General features: G+C 47.1%; 1 protein-coding gene across 2 annotated transcripts; it reads right to left on the bottom strand.

Moving 5' to 3' along the window:
- Positions 1 to 1,167: 1,167 nt before the first annotated feature.
- On the bottom strand, positions 1,168 to 16,770 carry LOC119976465 (zinc finger protein 420-like). 2 transcript variants are annotated; one of them, XM_038817002.1, is made up of 4 exons: positions 16,579 to 16,770; positions 14,677 to 15,630; positions 2,516 to 2,672; positions 1,168 to 2,425 (listed from the first exon to the last, which is right to left on the bottom strand). In XM_038817002.1, the coding sequence occupies exons 2-4, from the start codon at positions 15,175 to 15,177 to the stop codon at positions 1,731 to 1,733; spliced, it is 1,353 nt and encodes a 450-aa protein (XP_038672930.1). In that variant the 5' UTR covers positions 15,178 to 15,630; positions 16,579 to 16,770; the 3' UTR covers positions 1,168 to 1,730. The 2 variants fall into 2 exon arrangements, with proteins under 2 accessions (XP_038672930.1, XP_038672931.1); XM_038817003.1 differs by lacking the exon at positions 16,579 to 16,770 and adding an exon at positions 16,312 to 16,477.
- Between the last annotated feature and the right edge of the window lie 251 nt (positions 16,771 to 17,021).

The following is a 17,021-nucleotide window of genomic DNA, read 5'->3' as shown; positions in this document are numbered from 1 at the left end:
GGTAAGAGCATGCTGGTGAGAAGGCGGGCTAAGTGGCAGGCCTGTCTCAGAGAATCAACACTGTAACTCAGTTTTAAAAACCCTCACATCACCCATACAAGCTCGCTGATTATCCACAATAGGCAGGCCTCAGGACCTATGCTGAGGTTAGATAAAATGAAGTTTCACGTGTCTGCTGAAGACTTTCTTTTAAACCATTTTTGTGAGGGCCACAAAGAATCCAGCATGAGTTGAAGGATAGAAAGAAATGACATTTATTTACAATAACATACATATATATTATATTATACACATATACATACACACACACACACAACTCAAGAGGGAATCTGTTAATGATTTCTCCGCCCTCCTCATTGGGGAAGCTCATACTCCCTAAGGATTGTGGGATTGCCATTAGTCCCCAGCCAGTGGTAAGCAGGCAGGTTATAACAACCATTAATTTATTTGAAGGAAAAAACAAATTAGTATATTTACATTCCTTATTACAAACATTTCATTCAATTGCATCATCCTGTCCCAAAAAAAGTATTGAAATTCATAGTTCAGGCATCCTACTGTGACACAGGATGGTTTTTAAATGTGTCATCCAACATTAATCCAGTCAATTACTGAGGCTTATATCAACAGACAGCATGAAAGGCACTAACTTTCAACACTCCAAATTCTTCGGAGTAAAAGGCAGGAGGTTTAAATGCCTGGATAGCTTGGCAGCTCCTGTTGACAGTTCATCTTGACACTCCTGACAATTATTTTTGACAGTGCTTTCAGTTCTCCGTTCCAATGAGTTTATGCACTTCTCATACGCATTCATTTCTACTTTCAGGAATCTCAAATGGACGCTCACCTGTCATAAAGATGGCTGTGGACCATATCCTCGATAAAAACGTACCCTATTTATCCAAACAAATCAACAGAGCTCAAACCTGCTCCTTGGGCAGCACGGTAGCATGGTGGTTAGCACAATTGCTTCACAGCTCCAGGGTCCCAGGTTCAATTCCCGTCTTTATTCACTGTCTGTGCGGAGTCTGCACGTTCTCCCTGTGTTTGCGTGTGTTTTCTCCGGGTGCTCTAGTTTCCTCCCACAGTCCAAAGATGTGGAGGTTAGGTGGATTGGTCATGCTAAATTGCCCTTAGTGTCCAAACTGCCCTTAGTGTTGGGTCGGGTTACTGGGTTATGGGGATAGGGTGGAGGTGTGGGCTTGGATAGGGTGCTCTTTCAAAAAGCTGGTGCAGACTCGATGGGCCAAATGGCCTCCTTCTGCACTGTAAATTCTATGATTCTATAGGGTCAAATCTGCATACATTGGTTTTCAGACATCTCTCACTCATGAGTGGAGGCAGCTGCTGATTTCTACGGATGGTTGCCTCTGTGAAATATACAAATCCCAACCCGGCCCATTTCTGCTCCCACAAAAATGGGAGGTGCTGAAATCAGGCGGACAGAACTCACGGATTCAGGCTTCAATACCATTGTCCTCATGATGGAGAGGGTCTCTGTAATGGCAAAATCCAGACAGAAAAATATCCATCAGAAGGGGGAGATAGCGGGGTCGAGGAGGTAGTGTCGGAGGAATGGACTCCTAATGCCTGCTTTGTCACCCCTGTCCCTGTAACGCGATCTCCTGTACAAGAGGCATGTCCAGCAGCAGATGTCTCTGCACTGGGCTGCTGCTTGCCAGAAGGTGTAGGCGCTACGATCTGAGACAGAATGCATTTCATTCAAAGTTTCATTGCAGAAGCTGACAAAGAATCTCATTTTGCTGCTGAAGAATCTCATTGTTTCTTTCCAGATGATGTTGCAGAATCTCATTGTTTCTTTGTAGATGATGTTGCAGAATCTCATTGTCTCTTTGTAGATGATGTTGAAGAATCTCATTGTCTCTTTGTAGATGATGTTGAAGAATCTCATTGTCTCTTTGCAGATTCTGGCTAACATCTGTCTTAAATTCAGTCAAAGTTTGCTGAAGCACGTTACAAGTGGCCTGATAACTCTCTGTACTTTGAACCTGTTCCAGATGTAAACACTCAAGAGGTTTCAGATCATCTTCATTTTCTTCACCAGCACCATGGGCCTGATGCTGTCTGTGTGCTCGTGGAGACAGCGGAGCTTCTACTCCCAAAGCGGCAGGTTCCTCACCTCCGGAAGGTTCTGAGCGCCCTCCCTCCACCACAGCAGCCAGAGCATCACAGGCTTCCTCCTTCACACAAGTCACAATATTTAACTTGAACTCACCAACACTCCCCTCCAAATCAGACATCTTACTCTCCTGACACTCCTCTCCCTCCTCCACTTCAGCAGCCATGCCACATTGCTGTGAGGTATTCACCTCCGTCCTTTCCTCATCAGCCCTTTCAGCAATCTCGGACGCTGCTGCCAACTCTCCTCCATCACCATTTGATGCGTTCACAGACACCTGTGTATCTGTCAGAGGAGGAAAATCACAATTATTTTTTTTTTTCACAAAAATTAACACTCCTCCTGATGGTTTAAATACTCAGCTGCTGACATCACCTTCGTTCATCCCCATATCTGATCCGCCATTGGTTATCCTGGGGTTGGAGAGGCCAAACAGCTTCCTCGTGAACTCCTCCTGCTCTGTCAGCTCCTTGATGTATGGCACACGGCCTCCAGTCAACAAGTGCTCCTGGGCGTTATGGGCCAGATTTACCTAAAGGAAGAAATGAAAAAGAAATCATGGTCCAGACTTTGCTGTGTTGTCTTGAGATACCTTTTCCGAATGTTGGAGACAGTTTTCAGCCTGCACCCAGGGGGACTTCTGATTAGAGATCAATCTTATGACAAAGTCAGAGCCATCTCCAAATGAACTGCATTTTACAAAACCTCACAAAATTAGTGAAGAAACGTAGCGTGATGTTTCAGTACTTTCAAATCAAAATCTACGATTTAAAGTTTAAAAAATTAACATATGTACTTAATATTCAGATATTGCTCTCTTGTCCATCACAGAGACACTTGTGCATAAGCTTCTATACAAACTGATGTTTTCTTTTGGTCATGTTTGGCGATCTGATCAAAGGTTAAATTGACCTTGAAATGACTGGATTGATGGTGGAAGAGGTTGGACAGGTACTGCCGAGATAGACTCCTTTCATACGACAGCTCCCCTGTGTGAGCACTGGAGGGTCAACAGCCAAATCTCATTGGAAGGGAAGTAGGTGATCAGCAGTGTGAATGTGCTGGAGTCTGTGAAGGTCTGATGCCCGTGAGAATGATTTGTCGCACATGTTGCATGTGAATAGTTTGTCTCCTGCGTGAATGTGTTGCTTTGTGCAGAGGTAAGGTGACGGAGGGAAAGATCTATCAAATACCATATACGTGAATTTGGAGATTCTAAAACAAGGGGACACAGTCTAAAAATTAGGGCTAGACCTTTCAGATGTTGGAAGGCACTTCGAACTTTCTTCCATGAACAGCAGTTGAAGCTAGATCCTCTGTTAATTTCAAATCTGATGCAGATATTTATGAAGTGTTTTTATTGGGTTTTCACATCTTATATTTCACAATTCATAAATTACATATGACAAAACCGCACCAAAAAAGGAAACTAAAAAAGATAAACAGAAATCTTCACGTATTACAGGCAATTATTAGCCCTCCCACTGTGCCGTGTCCGTGTCCCCCCATTAGTCGTCATACACCTGTTACACTCCCCAGTATGGCCAGAGCACATATTTACAGGTGTATAATTACAGGTTAGTTTCAACTTCAGCTTGCCCTCGGATCAGACTACTGCAGCTTTGTCCCTTGTTTTCATCACGAGCCCCCCCCACCCCCGTTGTTGTTTCCTTATGGAGGAGATGTTTGACCTGCACATATCTCAGGTCGTTTCCTCTTTTTCTCTTGGTAATTGGAACCTCAACTGGTTTCTGGCTACGAACAGATCTTGGAGCAAGTTGTTGAAAGGATTCCATGTTCTGTGGAAACCCTCTTCCGACCCCTGGATGGCAAATTTAATTTTCTCCAGCCTGAGAAAATCGGACGTCTTTGGGTGGTGCTGCGAATTGCCAACCGAGCAGGATTCTCCAGTGGGCAATCATGGAGACAAACGTTCAGGTGACAGTCCCCCCTTCCCCAGAAAGAGTTCTCGCTGATCTGAAACCCTGAAGACCGCCACTTTTGGGAATGCCTCCACCCTTCACTTCCACATCCTGGACATGGCCTCAAAGGTAATCCAGTACCCACCAGGTCTGGGGCAAGCTCAGAACATGTGGGTGTGGTTGGCCATGCCGCCTTTTCCAACAGTGTCCGATAAAGGTCCGCATATTTTTCCTTCACTAAGTTGCCCGCATCTAGCAGTTTCTCCTCTAATGAGTGTCCTGGGAGTACGTCGTTGTTTCCTTATGGAGGAAGATTTTGACATTCATATACCGCAGGTCATTTCCTCTTGGTAACTGGAACCTCTCCATTGCTATTCAATTGTCCTTGTACAGTTCCCTAACTGTTAGTGTCCCCTTCTCCTCTCTCCGGCGCCTGTTACCGTAACAGCCTCACCGAACGGGTGCCGGAATGTGGCGACTAGGGGATGTTCACAGTAACTTCATTGAAGCCTACTCGTGCAATAAGCGATTTTCATTTCATTTTCATTTTCCCACTTTTTGAAGGTGGTATTCATTACTGAGGGAGTAAACCTGGGGTTGTTGAAGATGGGGGCCATGGAGGACATTTCGGTTAGGCCGAAGTGTTGCTTCATTTGTCATACCATCCGTGAGTCTCTTTCGTTGCCACAGAACCGTCTATCTCTCCCTCGATCTATCGAGTCCCCAATAACTAATGCTCTCCTGCTCTTCCTCCTTCCCTTCTGAGCCACAGGGACGGACTCAGTGCTGGAGATCCGTTCACCGTGGCTTACCCCTGGTAGGTCATCCCCCTCAACAGTATCCAAAGCGGTATACTTGTTACTGAGGGGAACGACCACAGAGGATCCCTGCACTGACTGCTTCCTCCCAGCCCCTCCCACCGTCACCCTATCTTGATTCTTCGGAGTAACTACATCCCTGAAGCTACTATCTATGACCACCTCTGCCTCCCTTATGATCCGAAGTTCATCCAGCTCCAGTTCCCGAATGCGGTTTCTGAGGAGCTAGAGATGGATGCACTTCCCACAGGTGAAATCAGCACTGACGGCGTCCCTCACCTCAAACATTCTGCAGGAGGAACATTGCACTGCCTTCCCTGCCATCCCCTCTAGATAAAACATGAAAAAGAAAGAAAGAGCTTACCTGTTATTCACTCTACCCCTTAGGTTAGAGGAGGTGGAAGGGTGGGGGACACTACAAGTGTAGTGTCTAGGGTTTAGGAACCGCCCAACTTAAATACAGGCAAAAATAAAACGCATCACCAGCTACCACTGTACCCACTTGAGAACAGCAATCAGCTGTTATGGGTCCCCGCAAACAATTTCAATCTTTACTACTTATCTAGCAGTCACTCTGTCCTCACTCTGACCGGATTCAGCTGGAAACTCCCAACAGTAAGTTTTTTTTTAAATTTACTCCCCCGCCAGCCCCCCTATTTTGATCTTCTGCACTCTCCCTGCAAGGGGAGTGGGAGTGGTCCCCACCTCTGCAGGTCCATTTTGACTTTGTCCATCAGACATGTCAGGGTCCATTTTTGGATCCGTTTCCAGTCATGGACTATTTGGATCCCCAGGTAGCGGAATTTGGCCTGGGCTTGCTTGAACGACAGTTCCTCCAACTCTGTCCCTTGCTGCTGTCCCTTCACAGAGAAGATCCCGCTTTTGCTCAGGTTAAGCTTGTAACCCGAGAAGGCTCCAAACTCCTTTTGGTCATTCATTATCCCTTCCATGCTGGTCTGGGTTCAAGATGTAGAGGAGCAGGCCATTTGTATAGAGCAAGCCTCTGTGCTGTCTGCCCCCCGTTGGATTCCTCTGCACCCCTTAGCCGTTCTGAGGGTGATTACCAGTGGCTTGATTGCCAGAGCAAACAGCAGTGAGGACAGTGGGCATCCCTGCCTCGTGTTTCAGTGAAGCTGGAAGTGTTTAGAGCTCGTGGTGTTTGTACCTATGCTCGCCATGGGACCACTGTATAGTGGTTTCACCCAGATGGTGAACCCTGGTCCGAACCCAAACCCAAATCCAGTACCTCTGTTGCAGGTCTTTTCCGCCTCCCGTGGGTTGACCACTTCTCGTTTTCATTATCGCGTTCAGCAGGTGCCCAATGTTCAATGTTAGCTGCCTGCCCATGACAAAGCCGTCTGCCTTCTGTGACTACCTCTGGCACGCAGCTCTCCAGCCTCCTCGTGAGGGCCTTTGCCAGTTTCTTTGTGTCTGCATTCAGTAGCGAGATGGGCCTGTAGGACCTGCACTCAGTCAGGTCTTTGTCCTTTTTGGGTATCAGTGATATTGTGGCTTGTGCCAATGTTGGTGCAAGGGTGCCCCTTACGAGCGAGTCTGCAAACATTACTCCCAGATGCGCGGTCAATGCTGGCACAAATGTTTTGTAGAAGTCCGCCGGGAATCCATCTGGCTCTGGCCTTCCCCGCCTGCATGGAGTTGATTCTCTCCATGACCTCCCAGTTCACATGGTGTTGCCAGACCCCATCTCTTTTCTTCCCCCACAATTGGCATGTCCAATTTGTCGGGGAACTGCTTCATCCCAAGTCCCCCTCGGGGGCTCGGAGGTGGACAGTCCCTCGTAGAAGGTTATAGAACATAGAACAGTACAGCACAGAACAGGCCCTTCGGCCCTCGATGTTGTGCCGAGCAATGATCACCCTACTTAAACCTACGTAACCCGTATCCCAACAATCCCCCCCATTAACCTTACACTACGGGCAATTTTAGCATGGCCAATCCACCTAGCCCGCACATCTTTGGACTGTGGGAGGAAACCGGAGCACCCGGAGGAAACCCACGCACACACGGGGAGGACGTGCAGACTCCACACAGACAGTGACCCAGCCGGGAATCGAACCTGGGACCCTGGAGCTGTGAAGCATTGATGCTAACCACCATGCTACCGTGAGGCCCCTGAACTTTACTGGTGTGGCAACTAGCCTCCCACTACCGAACCTAAGATGGGCTATTTCCCTTGTGGCTGACTGCTTTCTGAGCTGGTGAGCCAGCAGCAGGTTGGCTTTGTCTCCATGTTCGTAAAAGGCTCCCCGTGACTGGGAGATCTGGTGCACTGCTTTCCCAGTAGAAAGCAGGTCAGGAGTTGACAGATAGATTGTTGTTGAGCAAGCGTATTAACAGATATGGGCCAAAGGCGCTAGACTCTGGACCCCATGAAGTCTCATGGCTTCAGGTTAAAAATGGACAAGGAAACCTCCTACTGATCACCACATACCAGCCACCATCAGTTGATGAATCAGTACTCCTCCATGTTGAACACCACTTGGGAGGAAGCATGGTGGCAAGGACACAGAATATGCTCTGGGTGGAGGACTTCAATGTCTCGGTAGTACCACCACAGACCGAGCTGGCCAGGTTCTAAAGGACATGGCTGCTAGACAGGGACTGCAGCAGGTGGTGAGGAAACCAACAAGAGAAAATAAACCAGACCAGACCTCGACCTCATCCTCACCAATGTGCCTGCTGTAAATGCATCTGTCCATGGCAGCATAGGTAGATGTGACCACCGCACAGTCCTTGTGGAAAAAATCTCCCATCTTTGGGATTGAAGATACCCTCCATCGTGTTGTGTGGCACTGCCACCATGCTAAATGGGATAGACTCCGAACCCATATAGCAACTCAAGACTGGAGATCCATGAGGCGCTGTGGGCCATCAGCAGCAGCAGAATTTTATTCAACCACAATCTGCAACCTCATGGCCTGGCATATCCCCTATTCTAATATCATCACCGAGCAATGGGATCAACCCCGGTTCAATGAAGAGTGCCGGAGAGCATTCCAGGAGCAACATCAGGCATACCGAGGTGTAGACCTAGTGAAGCAACAACATAGGACTGCTTGTGTGCCAAACAGCAAGTATATCGACAGAGCTAAGCGATTCCACAATGAACGCATCAGATCTAAGTTCTGCAGTCCTGCCATAAATGATGATGGACAATTAAACAACTCACTGAAGGAGGAGGCTCCACAAATATCCCCATACTCAATGATGGAGAAGACAAGCACATTTGTGCAAAAGACAAAGCTGAGGCATTCGCAACAATCTTCAGTCAGAAGTGCCGAGACAATGGACTTCCGGTGGCGACCATGGAGTGAGCGGTCACACATTTGGCAGCTCCCGCCCATGGTGGTCTTTTTCTGGCCTTTACACCAGTTTGTTGCAGGAATTTTGCAGAAGTCAGAACAGAAGGCCCCTTAGTTTACAGAGCTGCTGTTCAGATGTAATTGGAAAAGAATGAAACCAGATGGTGGCGAGTGAGGAGCGGACAACACACGTGGAGATGGCAGACAAACAGGGTTGGACCCCGTCAGCCCGTCAGCTCAGTAGTCGATGGAGCAGTTGGTAAGCCTCTTAAATGAGAAGTTCACCCAACAACAGATGGAGAGTGCAGAGGACCTGGTCCGGGCGGTGGACTCGATCAAGGTGGTAGTTGAACGTGTGGAGAAGAAACTGGCGGCCCAGGGACAGGCGATCCAGAGGTTGGAGGAGCAGGCAGAGGAGCAGGAGGAACAGTCCACCTCAATGGCAGCAGAGATTGGGCTGCTGCGTGACCATCATAAGGGACTGCTGGAGAAAGTGGAGGACCTGGAAAATCGTTCTTGGAGGTAGAACATTGGGATCGTGAGTCTGCCAGATGCTGGTACATATGTGGGAAAGATGTTGGAGAAGCTGCTTGGAGAAGGTGCGTTTGATCGACCTTTGGAGGTGGATCGGGCCCACAGGACACTGATGCGCAAACCCCAGGGGGGTGAGCCGCCGAGGGCGATGGCGATACAATTACATTGGTTCTTGGATAAGGAACATATTATGAGGTGGGCCAGGCAGACGAGGCGATGCACCTGGGAAGATGTTGAAATCCTGGTGAACCAGGACCTGGGAGCAGAGCTTGTAAAGAGGAGTGGAGCTTTAATAAGGTCAAGACGGCCCTATACAAGAAGGGCATAAAGTTTGGTCTACTGTACCCGGCTCGCCTATGGTTGGCCTATGGGGGCCGGAAGTTGTACTTTGGCTTGGCGGACGAGGCAGCGGACTTTATGAAGGAGGATAGACTGGCAGGAGAAGCAGGACCTTGAACTTTGACTGATATCTGAACTGTATTCTGTAAATACTTTGGGTTTGCATTGCTCGGATTTATCGGTGGTTTTGCGCTGTCCTGTTTGAGGTTAGGCTGATATATGTTCTTTGTTCAAGGAGGAGGAGTGGGTATTTGGGATCAGACCTTGGGAGGGATGGGTTGTTTGTTTTTACTTCTTGCCTTTGTTTTGAATGTTTGCGCTAAGAGTGGGGAGGAGGGGGAACCAGTCGGGAGTAAGATGCTAAATGCCATGGGCGGAAGATGCCAGGCCAGCTGGGTGGGCTCGTTCACGGAAGCAAAGAGGAGGTGATCTGAAGATCGAAGTGGGAGGAAGAGTTGGGGGGTCGGAAGTTGGGCTATGGGAGAAGGCTCTGAGGAGAATCAATACATCAGCCTAATCCGTTCACGGTGGTCCACAGGGCTCATATGACTGTGGCTCGGATGAGTAGGTCTTTTTTGAGGAGGTGGAGGACAGATGTGGATACTCCGTGGGAAGTCCGGGGAATCATCTACATATGTTTTGGGCCTGTCTGAAACTGAGGGGATTCTGGCAGTGATTCTTGGATGTCATGTCAGAGGTCCTGGAAGGGAGGGTGACTACGACTCCAGAGGTGACAATATTTGGAATGTTGGAAGATCCGGGAGCCCAGGAGGGAAGAGAGGCGGACGTTTTGGCCTTTGTCTCCCTGGTGGCCCAGAGATGGATTTTCCTATGATGGGGGGACTCAGAGACTCCAAAGTCAGGGTGTAGCTCAGTGACATGGAAAGGTTTCTTAGGCTAGAGAAGATTAAGTTTGTCTTAAGGGGTTCATTACAGGGGTTCGCTCGGAGGTGGCAGCCGTTCATCGACTTCTTTAAGGAAAACTGACTGTCAGCAGAAGGTAGGGGAGGAAGAGGGGAGGCATGGAAGTGAAGAATAAAGGCAGGGAATCTAATATATGGGTATATGGGTAGCTCGGAGTTAGGGGGGGGATGTTGGGTATGTTATTGTGGAGTTTTTGGTTGGACCGCTCTGTTGTTTAGAATGTTAAATTTATAAATGCCTCAAATAAATATTTTAGAAAACAAAAAAGAAGGGCCAAGCGGATGATTCATTTCAGTCTCCCGAGATCCCCAGCATCACAGATGTCAGTCTTCAGCCAATATGATACACTCCACGTGATATTAGGAAATGGCTGAAGGCACTGGATACTGCAATGGGGATGTGGCCTGATAATGTTCCGGCAATAGTACTGAAGACGTGATCCAGAACTTGCCACACCCCTAGCCAAGCTGTTCCTGTACAGCTACAACACTGGCATCTACCCAGTGGAAAATTGCAGGAGTACACAAGAAACAGGACAAATTCAACCCAGCCAAATACCGCCTTATCACTCTCCTCTCCATCAACAGCAAAGTGGTGGAAGGAGTCATCAACAGTACTATCAAGTGGCACTTACTGAGCAATAACCTGCTCACAGACGCTCAGTTTGGGTTCCACCAAGGTCACTCGCTCCTGACCTCATTACAGGTTCAAACATGAATAAAGAGCTGAATGCCAGAGGTGAGGTGAGAGTGACTGCCCTTGACATCAAGGCAGCATTTGACCCAGTATGGTATCAAGGAGCCCTAGCTAAACTGGGGTCAATGGGAATTAGGGGAAAATTCTCCGCTGGTTGAAGTCATACCTGACACAAAGGAAGATGTCTGTGGTGGTTGGAGGTCAATCATCTCAGCTCCAGGACATCACTGCATGAGTTCCTCAGGATAGCGTTCCAGGCTAACCTGAGGTACACCTCAGCTGCTTTGACAATGACCTCCCTTGCATCATAAGGTCAGTAGTGGGGATGTTTGCAGATGACTGCACAATGTTCAGCACCATTCGTGACTCATCAGACAATGAATCAGTCCATGTCCAAATGCAGCAAGACCTGGGCAGTACCCAGGCTTGGGCTGAGAAGTGGCAAGTTACATTCGCACTACAAAAGTGCCAGGCAATGACCATCTCCGACAAGAGAGGATCTAAGCACCACCCCTTGACATTGAATGGCATTGCCATTGCTGAATCCGCCACAATCAACATCCTGAGAATTACCATTGATCAGAAACTAAACTGGACTAGCCATATTAATGATGTGGCTACCAGCGCAGATCAAAGGCGAGGAATCCTATGGTGAGTAACTCACCTCCTGCCCACTCCCCCCCCCCCCCCCCCCACCCCCCACCCCCCCCCCCCCCCCCCCCCCCCCCCCCCCCCCCCCTCCCCAAAAGCCTGTCTACCATCTACAAAGCACAAGTCAGAAGTGGAACAAATGGAATATTCTCCACTTGGCTGGATGAGTGCAGCCCCAACAACACTCAAGAAACTTGACCTCCTCCAGGACAAAGTAGCCCGTTTGATTGCTACCCCTTCCACAAACATTTAAATCTTCCACCAAGGAAGAATGGTGGCAGCCGTGTGTACCATCTACAAGATGCAATGCAGTAACTCACCAAGGTTCCTTAGATAGCACCTCCCAAACACATAACCATTACCATCTAGAAGGCCAAGAGCAGCAGATACCTGGTAAACCCACCACCTGGAGGATCCCCCCCAAGTCAATCATCATCCTGACTTGGAAATATATCGCTGTTCCTTCACTGTCGCTGGGACAACATCTTGGAACTCCCTCCCTAACAGCATAGTGGATGTTCCTACACCTCAAGGACTGCAACAGCAAGAAGGCAACTCATCACCACCTGAAGAGCAACTAGGGATGGGCCTTACCAGCGACAGTCACATCCCGTAAATGAATTTAAAAAAGGGTCACAGATCAGCCATGATCTCATTGAATGGCAGGACATGCTCAAGGGGTTGAATGGCCTACCCCTGTTCCAATGTTCCTATGAATATGTCGGTGTACATGGAAGCTAATGAGTCTGAAAATAACTGGTCACGTATCTTTTCTGGTAAGGGTTTCTCCCATGTGAACAAATTAGTGCTGGAGGGTCGATGATCACGGGAATAATTTGTCACATAGCGTAACCCTCATCTACCCTTAATTTTTCTATGGATCTTTCCCTAGCCCCCCTAATTGATGTGTCTGGTCCTTGGGTTGAGTTAGAAAACGGTGTTTGTTAATCTTTGTAGATGGTGCCACTTGGGTTTTTGGCTGACATCTTCATGAAAATTGCTTTAGTATACTGTACTACACCATATACATTCAAAATCCCTTAGAATACTTGCTAATTGCCTGAATAGATTATTGTTAATAAATCCTAATCATTTGTTTTTCCACAATATGGTCAACGGTTAAAATCACCTTCTTGAAATGATTGGACTGCTGGTGGGATAGGTTGGAGACAGACACTGCTGAGACAGGCAGTGCTTTGGAACGGTGGCTCCCCCGTGTGAGCACTGGAGGGTAAACAACACAGATAACTCTCAGTGTAAGGGAAGCAGGTGAGCCGCAGTGCAAATGTGCTGGGGTCTGTGGAGGTCTGGATTTCCAGAAAGCCTTTGACAAGGTGCCACACAAAAGGTTGCTGCATAAGATAAAGATGCATGGCATTAAGGGTAAAGTAGTAGCATGGATAGAGGATTGGTTAATTAATAGAAAGCAAAGAGTTGGGATAAATGGGTGTTTCTCTGGTTGGCAATCAGTAGCTAGTGGTGTCCCTCAGGGATCCGTGTTGGGCCCACAATTGTTCACAATTTACATTGACGATTTGGAGTTGGGGACCAAGGGCAATGTGTCCAAGTTTGCAGATGACACTAAGATGAGTGGTAAAGCGAAAAGTGCAGAGGATACTGGAAGTCTGCAGAGGGATTTGGATAGGTTAAGTGAATGGGCTCGGGTCTGGCAGATGGAATACAATGTTGACAAATGTGAGGTTATCCATTTTGGTAGGAATAACAGCAAACGGGATTATTATTTAAACGATAAAATATTAAAGCATGCCGCTGTTCAGAGAGACTTGGGTGTGCTAGTGCATGAGTCACAGAAGGTTGGTTTACAAGTGCAACAGGTGATTAAGAAGGCAAATGGAATTTTGTCCTTCATTGCTAGAGGGATGGAGTTTAAGACTAGGGAGATTATGTTGCAATTGTATAAGGTGTTAGTGCGGCCACACCTGGAGTATTGTGTTCAGTTTTGGTCTCCTTACTTGAGAAAGGATGTACTGGCGCTGGAGGGTGTGCAGAGGAGATTCACTCGGTTAATCCCAGAGCTGAAGGGGTTGGATTATGAGGAGAGGTTGAGTAGACTGGCACTGTACTCGTTGGAATTTAGAAGGATGAGGGGGGATCTTATAGAAACATTAAAAATTATGAAGGGAATAGATAGGATAGATGCGGGCAGGTTGTTTCCACTGGCGGGTGACAGCAGAACTAGGGGGCATAGCCTCAAAATAAGGGGAAGTAGATTTAGGACTGAATTTTGGAGGAACTTCTTCACCCAAAGGGTTGTGAATCCATGGAATTCTTTGCCCAGTGAAGCAGTTGAGGCTCCTTCATTACATGTTTTTAAGGTAAAGATAGATAGTTTTTTGAAGAATAAAGGGATTAAGGGTTATGGTGTTCGGGCCGGAAAGTGGAGCTGAGTCCACAAAAGATCAGCCATGATCTAATTGAATGGCGGAGCAGGCTCGAGGGGCCAGATGGCCTACTCCTGCTCCTAGTTCTTATGTTCTTATGTATAATTTGTCACCAGAGTGTGCAGAGGGCTCATGGAACTGAGAATGATTTGTTGCATATCATACATGAGAATGGTTTCCCTTCTTTCTAAATGTGTTGCTGTCGTTATGGGCCAGGGTTCAGAGAACCCCAAAGTGTATCATGGAGTTCACCTGACCCACAACTTTTAATAGATTGTGGTATGGGGAGCACACGACCCAATCTACAGGTGTGGTACAGCAGAAATGGAAAAGTATTTTTTAAAGCAAAACAATGTTTATTCTATGAACTCAAGTTAACCTTTTTAAAACATACAGTGAACATCTTAGCAACCATCAATTGAAATACAACCCCCAAAGAATACAACACTAAGTAATGCTTAAGCTGTCGTTTTAACATCTATAAGACTTAAAGAAACCTTTGACAGAAGCACATCAGGTTAAAGTCACTATTGAGAGCAGTTATTAGTTTTGAATCACCAAAGGATCCATTTACAGTCTTTAGATTACAGAGAGAGACTCTAATACACATTCTGGCTGTGACTGCAGCTATCCAGCTCTGAAATCGAAACTAAAATACACCCTGTAGCAAACAGCCTAAAACAAAAGTAAAAAGCTGACAAGACACCCCAGCTCCACCCACACTCTGACATCACTGCAGTAATACACCCATGTCTTAAAGGTACTCTCACTACAGATATTTATATACACACCCATTTCTTAAAGGTACTCTCACATGACACTGTGCGCACAGGGAAGGTGAGTCAGTGAATGATTTGTCACATGCCATCCATGTGAATATGATGGTACGCACAAAGCCAATGAGTCCAAGAATATTTTGTTACGTACCTTGCATCGGAAGGGTCTCTCCCCTGTGTGAAGACGTTGGTGTTTACCGAGGGACGATGACTGTGCGAATGATTTGTCACACACTTCGCATGTATATGGTTTCTCCCCTGTGTGAAGCCGTTGGTGTTCACGGAGGTTCGATGACCACGTGAATGATTTGTCACACATTTTGCACGGGAAGGGTTTCTCTCCTGTGTGAATCCTCTGGTGCGATCGAAGGATGTCATTTCGGCTGAATGTCATCCCACAAACATCACAGCTAAAAGGTTTCTCCCCTGTGTGGAGGCGTTTGTGTTGACTGAGGTTTGATGACCAGGTGAATGATTTGTCACACACCTCACACGTGAAGGGTTTCTCACCTGTGTGAAGGCGTTGGTGTTTTCGGAGGTTCGATGACAGCAAGAATGACTTGTCACAGACTTTGCATGAGAAGGGTTTGTCCCCTGTGTGAAGGTGTTGGTGTTTATGGAGGGTCGATATCAAGAATGATTTGTCACACATTTTGCACGTGAAGGGTTTCTCCTGTGTGAAGGCACTGGTGTTGATGGAGGGTCGATGACTCGGAGAATGATTTGTCACACGCCACTTATGATCCTGTCATCGACACATCTCACAATTGAACAGCGTCTCAACTGCAGGCATGAGTCAATGGTTCATGAGGCTCAATGAATGAATCAACCTCTCGCCACACTTGGAGCCCACTCATGCTTTTTCACAGCCTGAACCTGACTGATCAGCAACAGGTTCCACACCACTGACCAGTTTCAGATCTGATGATTATATCAAAGCTCCCCTGACCTGAACGATTCCCAGATGATGATTTTACTGTCCAACCTTCTGTGCTGAGCAATGCCCTGAAATGACTGGATGTGCAGTTGCTCCTTGGGTGATAGTCTGGATCTATCTGCGGTGTCTATCCTCTCTGTATTCTCCGGACAATGCAGTGCAAACCATCTGTAAAACAGGAAAAGAAAACATGATTTCCTCCAACTCCCTCTCCTCCTTTGCTGAAGGGACAGATTCCTGTTAGAGAGTGTTCCACAATGAGTGTCAGTCTGCTGTTCCCCTGTGTGAGGATCAGTTACAAATCCTTTCATTTTTCTCACTTGACTGTCACACACCCTCTGTTTCCAGCAAGAAAACTGCATAGTGCCCAAGAGCACACAATGTGGGTCTTGCTTTCCTCCACCCAGATCCTAGATCATGAGGGCAATGGGAATAATAGTCAGGGGTGGAAAGTGTAAAACAGGCTATCAATTCACCATGAACTCATGGCAAAGTCCAGTTTTTAACCAGTTTTAAAAACACTCAGAAATGTTAATTCAATGGAAATGTTTCCACTTGTTTTCCCAAATTATTTGAAGAAAACACACTGGGTGGGAATTGCTGGCAGCTAGGGGAAATACTGCTTCAGTGTAGCTGATTGAAGGGTTCTGGTTCATCCTGGGAAATTAGATACACTGCACGCACTCAGGCTGCACATCCCAAATTCTCAGGAACAGCACTGGGCTAAAACATCAATCCAAGCCCAGGCTTCTGTGAAAGGCAGAGGCCTTCAGGTAAAATCTTTCAAAAATACATCAAAAGACATTTTAATAAGTGTGTGTCTACCCCTCCCAGATAATTACACCTCACCTTCTCATATTCAGCAATGGCCCATCAACAAAACTCAGCCTGTAAATCAGAAGGGAAATGCTTCCAATAAACACCCTCAATATCCAACACACAGCCAATCAAACAGCTCAGCACAAAGCACCGAGTAAACAGGTCTGTGAGCTGGATCTTCTCACACAGCATAAGGGGCATTTCCACAGCTGATTGCCCACAGGATAGTCAGACTGCCTGAACATTAGTGTGGATATTGTGCAATGTAATGATTGTAAATTCTGCTCCTTCACTCACCATCTCCTGACTTGGTTTTGAGTCCCTACAGGAAGTGAAGCAGCTGTGGTAGAGGAAGAGGAGAGAATGGGCAGAGTGGGTGGGCTCTCTGATTGACGTCTCTCACAGACAATCCAAATATTTCTGCAGTAACAGGAGTTTCCTGAAGTTTGGGAAACTGACCGGGGAAACGGAGACGACTTTGAGCAGCAGCTCAGGTGGGAATTTAAACTTGTCATTGTCCAATGTGAATAAAACTTCCCTTATTGCAGCTGCTGTCTCAGCTCTCCGTGTAAATGTTTGACATATATTTATAGTGGGAACAGCATTCTTCACCCTCCGAGGCTTCCAAACTGACAACATCAGTGTGGGATAAGAACATAAGAACTCGGAGCAGGAGGAAGCCTGCCCCTCGAGCCTGCTCCACCATTCAATGAGATCATGGCTGTGTAGCCTCAGATGTG

Source organism: Scyliorhinus canicula, chromosome 13, assembly GCF_902713615.1.
Source record: "Scyliorhinus canicula chromosome 13, sScyCan1.1, whole genome shotgun sequence".
Taxonomy (NCBI): Eukaryota; Metazoa; Chordata; class Chondrichthyes; order Carcharhiniformes; family Scyliorhinidae; genus Scyliorhinus; species Scyliorhinus canicula.
Note: the sequence above shows the minus strand (reverse complement) of the source record. Positions and strands in the feature narration are given on the sequence as shown.